This window comes from Corvus kubaryi, unplaced genomic scaffold, assembly GCF_017639235.1.
Source record: "Corvus kubaryi isolate FWS band 111438036 unplaced genomic scaffold, C.kubaryi_AGA036_p1.0 split3-73, whole genome shotgun sequence".
In the NCBI taxonomy this organism is placed as follows: Eukaryota; Metazoa; Chordata; class Aves; order Passeriformes; family Corvidae; genus Corvus; species Corvus kubaryi.
In genome coordinates, this window is record NW_024582091.1 from 16,044,813 (window position 1) to 16,051,645 (window position 6,833).

General features: G+C 40.0%; 1 protein-coding gene across 1 annotated transcript; it reads right to left on the reverse strand.

Moving 5' to 3' along the window:
* Positions 1-830: 830 nt before the first annotated feature.
* On the reverse strand, positions 831-5,902 carry CGA (glycoprotein hormones, alpha polypeptide). The gene is made up of 4 exons (XM_042017239.1): positions 5,798-5,902; positions 3,833-3,939; positions 2,711-2,895; positions 831-1,239 (listed from the first exon to the last, which is right to left on the reverse strand). Exons 2-4 carry the CDS (start codon positions 3,930-3,932, stop codon positions 1,162-1,164), a joined length of 363 nt encoding a protein of 120 aa, XP_041873173.1. The 5' UTR covers positions 3,933-3,939; positions 5,798-5,902; the 3' UTR covers positions 831-1,161.
* Positions 5,903-6,833: the final 931 nt, after the last annotated feature.

Sequence of the window (6,833 nt, forward strand, 5' to 3'; positions counted from 1 at the left end):
CGGCCATGTCCCGGGACAGACCAGCCACGTTCACAGCTTCACTCCTGTAAGTCTTCCCTATCCCCATTGGAATCCCTTGCTGCTATCCTCACAGCTTCTACTGCAGGAAAATCCCCCACAAATACATCTGAGGCTTTTTGAGTCAGCACATTTAAACCCTTGTAGCCAGTGACCGTAGCAAGGATGAAGTTATCACCCCAAAAATTAGGATGAAGAGCAAGGGAATGCATTCACTTCAGTTCCCATGGGCAGGCTTCAGACCTGCAAGCACTTCCCCCAGAGACCCCAATGCAACCCACTACAACTGAACAAGTTTTTGATACTAATGTCAGGTGTTATAAGTACGTGTTCTGTGGTCCTCTTCTCACCTAACACATTCCCGACTTTCCATTTGTATACATTGGTCTAGCACAAGGCATTTGGGAATTACTAAAGCCCTATGCCTTCCTGAAGACAAACAAAAGGTAAGCAGCTTAAACAGCTAATACTGTTGTATGACTTCTCTATTCCACCATTGCTACATGAAAATGTACAAAAATTCTTTATAATGTTTGATTTTGCATCATTTGCCTATCTACATGGGAGGAGATTAAATTCAGAGAAAAATAAAAGATGGCACAGAAAGACAGAGTACTGTGCATAGATGATACACTGCTATACTTTCTGCCCATAAGGTAAAATAAAAATGGAAGAGAAGCAGGAGAAACAATATGTTGCATCTTAAAAAATCTGATCACTAAGAGAATAAGGGGAAAATAATTCTTGTTCTGTTCAGCTTCCCATCCCTCCCTTCCTTCTTCCCTCTCTCTCCCATAAAAAAAACCTAGAAATTTTAATTGCATCAGAATCTTTATTTGTCTGTTAAGCTAATAAATCACCATTTTTCCTCAATAAACACTGATGATTTAACTGACAGTTTATTTTAAAAATAGATCGAGTGTTTGGTCATGCAAGTGCTGTATTTTATCCGTAATGGAAATAATTAAACTTACTTAAATGCATGAAGAAGCAAAGAGGAAATAAAATAGCCATCTATCTTATCCAAAGGTCTACCCAGTGTCTTTACCAGAAAACATAAGGTTTTACACTGTGGCGCTATAAAAGCAGAAAAACAAATGTTCCATTCACCGTTGTCCTTGATCATTAACAAAGGGACAGGCTTTAGGATTTATGATAGTAGCAGGTACTGCAGTGACAATCTGTATGGTTCTCTATCTTCACATTGTCCTTAAGGGTAATCTTAAAAAAAGAAAGCACACACATATAACAAATAATTAGGATTAGCTGCACAGTAAAAACAGCATTGTCAAGTAAAATATGTCTGAAAACTTTTTCTTAACCACAAAGTACACAGGCCCTTTGGGGTACATGTACTAGAATGACCTCAACACCAACCTATGAAGCTGCATCATCGCTCTTTTTGGAGCTGTAAAGTGAAGGTTTTCAGTAGTGACATGCATAGTGACATAATTTGCTGTTCTTTAATTTGGACACTTCTTAAAGTGTCTAATTTTCCAAAAGTGTCAAGCAACCAATCTATGGAAAATCAGAAAGTGTCCTTAAAATACATCACATGGGAATTACAAAAACAAAGGCCACAAACACAATGAGTCACCTTTATACTTAACCTCAACCAAATTCTAGCTGCTGCCTATAGGCAAGTATAGCACTGTCAATGTAGAATAAGATCTATGTTCTCCTCAGGTGAAGAGTCAGGATGGGTTCAGCATAGTTTAAAGGCAGGTATCTGGCTTTCATCACAGCCAATGGAGCCCCAGTGCTCTCTTCAGCTGCACCCACTGAGCTGTCAATTGCCATTCGAGGGGTCATTGGGGATCTCACCAAGCCTCCAGCTGTCACTCTAGAAGCTCTTTCATGGGTTCTGTGTCTGCCAGCCACAGGCATATGACTTCAGTACCCTGAGGTATTTCAAATGCACCAAATCTGTGAGTGGGTAACTCAGCTGAACCTCTAGTTGACACATTTAATAAGCCTGATTCAGGTCACCTTAGGATAGACACCTTAGCTTGTTTCAACTAGTTCAACATTTATAACGTAACACCTGAGGTTTCTTTACTTGGAGCAGAATCATTCCCAAAACAACCAGATTTAGAAGAATCTCTCTTTAAAAGAAACTTCCAGATGAATGTTAAGTTCTCACAGTACTTGCACACTTTTATAGTTCCCTCTTGGTTATACTATTAAAAGTAAAACACAATCCCAATTAATCTAACAAGCACAGATGGTTTTGGTCCCTCATTCCCATATATGTAATTGATAGTATTGACCAGACACCTTCCCAGAGAACTCCTGTCTGTGCAGGAAAGAAACAAGGCAATTTACTTATTAAAATCAAATACACACTGCACAGCACTTAAGGGGAGGGTGCACATCCAGGAGACTGAAAATACTGGGCCAAGTCAACCACCAGAGCTGCAAGTATCATGAGACAAAGTAGTATCATAGAATTCAGTGGCACTGCACCAATTTCCTCATCCCAGCTGAATATCAGACTTGCTACTCATTGATGCTTTAATTTCCTCTTTAGAAAAAAGAAAGAACCAAAGCACAAAGGAAATAAATGCCAAGGATACTTCCCTCAAATTGTTCTCCAGTGTTCTCCAGCAAAACCGTATTCTTTATTATTCACTGCTTCAGCTTAATATTGCATCCTAAATGAAGCTTAAGCAGATCTCATTCTCACCCTCACCTTGGTAAAAGCCTTCGCTACACAGCACGTTGCTTCTGATGTAATGTCTTTTGGAACAAGCATGGTCTTCTTAGACCTCACTGGAGTGGGATAGGCACGGGAGAAACAGCACCCAGTGCACTGGTAAATGGGTGCTCCTGGCTTGGAAAAGAATCTGTTCTCCCCTAGTTTGCACTCTGGACAACCTGCCATAAAAATATAAGGAAGAGAATTTTACTTGGTTTCCAGCTGTATTTTCATTTTCAAAAAGAAAGGGAAAGTACAGGCCATAAGAGGAAGCAAAAGTCACACTCTGCTGCTTGATGTCTGCAGAACAGAAAAGCACAGCCACCAAAGCTCTCCTCTTTAGGTTTTTTCAACTGCAACACGCACCAGCTGTAAAACTAGGCTGTGGCTTTCCATATAAACCACAAGCACTACTGTATCTCTTCTGGTTTTCTTTTCAGTTTTGTTGTTAATTCTGAAGGTTTGTTTCTATGTCTACAGCATTAGCTATCCCTAGAAAACTTCCTACTAGCTGTACATAGTTAAAAGCACCAACAGGATTTGTAGTGATTCTTAAACATTGCCTATTTTCAGGTAAGATGTTATTGAGAGTTTTTTAAATGTTTGATGATACCAAGATTTTTCTAGATCACATTTTTCTATATTTTATTTGAGGCTAAACAAAAACCCCTGCAACCTCCAAAATACCCTTAAAATCTAACATGCTTCTTTTATAGAATGCTACACCACCAGCATCCCATATTTGGGGCTCTACAGAGGAAAAGCCTTCCGCATGTTATGAAGAGAAAGTGTGGTTCTGCTGTTCCTAATGTTACATTGTCATAGATATTGCAGTAGTAGAAGAAACCAAATGTTTCTATTCGATAGTGTTTCAAGGATTAAGGTTACCCACAACAACTTGAGGGCATGGTCATCTGGGACATCCTTGGCTTGGAGAAATTACGTTTAGGGAAGAAATAGGAAGCATGCTCATAGTGAAATTATCTTGATTTATTACACCCTCCTTGTCAATAAATGCAACTGAATGATAAAATTTATGACCACATTTATAAAACTTGGAAATTTAATTAATAGTCTTTATAATAGTTCTATTTCTGAATGCTGAAAGCAGCTTACCCTGCATGAGAAACTCTTCATCTGGGAAAGTATGAAGAAGATGTAGAAATACAGAAAAAATGGTCAATGTGACAGCTGCATACTTCCCATAGCAATCCATGATCTGTCTGGAAACACAAATACACATATTTTTGAAGGCTGAGGCCAAAGCCAGGATGAAAAGAACATGGCCCCTGCCTCACAGCAGTTACTAAAGTGGAAAGAAACAAAGTTTATGAGCAAGACTCATATGCAATGCTTTCCAGTGCAATGAACGAAGGCAATGGAAAAACAAGCATCTTCCTAATTACGACAGAAAAAGAAACAGAGGAAAGAGAATGATCTGAAAGCCAGCTAAGCAGAATGGCTAAGAGGTTGATATGGTGGCAGTTACCAGGTGGTAAGGCTGGGTGCTGGGTACAAGCAACTTCACCTCCTCCCTCCCACCTGTCCAGTGAGTCAGTTCACCCGGGCAGAAAACAGAGGATAAAGGAATTAAAAGTGGCCAATAATGATCAGGAAGAAAAAACAATGGCAACAATTTTGGAAGCACTGGAAATAAGCACTCAGAAGAGGTATCCAAAAGCCAGTTCAATGTATGTATGCAGGTATGCATACAGGCTCTATGCAGCCTGTGGTTATCCGTCTCTGCTTGGACTTTTACTGAAAGCTTCGGAAGCATTGAACATGGCTGTCAGGTTCCTGAGAAGCAGGTGCCAGCCTTCTGTGACCTGTTCCTTCAACAAGAGTAAGCTGTGTCTGCAGGAGAAAGGTGGTCCTTCACACTATTTAGATCCACAACCTCTTGTGGTCCTGCCAAACATTTTGGGAACTGAACTGAGCTCACAGCATCTACGGAGCCACACTGAGTGGATTGGCTGGATCCCTCCCTCCAGAAAATAAAGCGCTCTTTAAAAGATTGTCTTCTGTATATCCTCTTTGCAATCCCTTAGAGGGGGTGTGACTGCTGGCAGACTTTCCTGCACTGAAACAGACTTTTCCAAATGATCTGTTTCTACATCATCCCAAGCCTTTTGGTAGCCTAAATGCTCCAGTGGCTGCAATAAAAGAAGCCAGCCACAGGAATAACACCCAACCCTAGACAGATTGTTTCATGTTTTTTGCTGAAGGCACTGTGGCATCCTTCATCCTAATTCTTCCAAGAAGACATAATGCTATAATTCGGTACACTGCAAGGTCTCAAGGGAATCCCAGAGGGAAGTTTTTTACATTACATTAACAAAAAGGCAAATTGAAATTGCAGTTTTGCACTTCCTCTATTGAGTCAGATTGTCAGGCTCATACCAAAACCACCAAAGAGGCCTGCCAACAAACCGCAGATGTGATCTCTTCTTTTCCAAGGCAACAGCTGTTTTGTCTGATGGTCTTACTTAAATTTTCTGACTGTGGCCATGCTGTTAATCCAGTTAATGTTCTCACCACTCATCTCACCATCAACTCCAAGGAAGCTTCTACTTTGTTCTATTAAATATTATCTTTCTTAAGCTACTGGAACAATATATAATGCCTGAATTTCAGGAGTTCTTTGGAAAGATAGTAATTTTAAATCTTTCTCGTGAAGTAAAATCTCACCTCATTATTTACAATATCTTGTCTTTTTGTGTTAAGGACTCCAAGAGATGTGCTAATACCACAGGTTGTGTAATGTTTGATATTTGACAGCAATTGCCACCATTGAGCAGGAGAAAAACACAAAGTTACGAATTAAGAAGTTTGGGACCCAATCAGAAATCAAAAATTATCAACGTTTAGCTGCAATCTATTTCTAGACCCTCATTTTCTCTTACTTACAAAGTTAGCTTAACCCTAAGCACTGATGTTTTAGTTCCAAAGCAACTTTTAAATTAATGTTCAAAGCAAAAACTTCGACAGAATGGAAGGAGAAGAAAACTTTTTGAAAGAAGGAAAAGAGAACATATGCAATTGTCCCTCTGTAACAGTAATGAAAAAATAAAAATATATTACCTTCCTTGTTCGACAAGAACAAATCAGAGAAACTGCAGGACGATGTTTGAATATGAGCTGTCCTTGATGCTTGGATGTAAGTTCCCAAAACTGATGTATGAAAAAGTTGCATCTTTCTTTTATACCAGTAAAAGCTAGATCATATTCCTCACCCACATCTAAGCCGTTGGATCAACTGTACATTTCCTCTAATGACTGAACATCACTTTATGTAATTACCAGCCCACCATGCTGATCTTATCTTCAACCTGACTTTCATAAGGATTATTTTTTTGTCTTATATAATGAAAGAAAGGTCAGATTGAGAGCACAAAGTCAGTGATGTATGAGTTTCCTGGGGAACTCAAACACTGAACATCCATTTTTTTGCTGCAGTTTTCAGTGAACAGAAGCTCATTTTCAAAAAAGAACAAAATACTAATGTTTTCTAACACTTCTTTTTAAACTGGGGAATATTATTGTGTAAGTTTAACACAACCTGGACTTCTAGTGTGGACGGAGGAAGACACGGAGGCTGCTTCTGACAGAAAAGCTCCCCAAAACTTCTACTGTGTCCAGCAGAGGCACTCCCTGAAACCTATGGCGATGGACATACTGTCTGCCCAATTAGACAAGTGGGTAACCCCTCTGTGATGACATAGCAGAGAAAGGAAAAACCGCGGGAAGTTTCCTTTTTTTTCTCCCAAGGGGTGGTGGGGCGGCTGCCGGGGCCCATCCTGGCAGGGGCTGCCGGGGGGCCGCGCAGCCGGAGCCCTCCCGGGGCCGGGGACCACGTGGCCAGCGACAAAAACACAGCGTCAAACCCCGACAATTAGTTTAAAAACCGTCATAAAACACTACTATAGAAACGGCGTTGTTTTAGCAGAGAATACAAAGTAAAGAGCAACAGTGACACATGCAAACATTTAGAAGAAATGTTAGTTCGTGAATCCTCAACTTGAATTTAATGCCCAGAAAATGAATGCATGGATAAGCATAGAAATATAGAAGAATCACATTTATAAAGTTAAGATTTCTGGGAGGATCTTATCTTGTT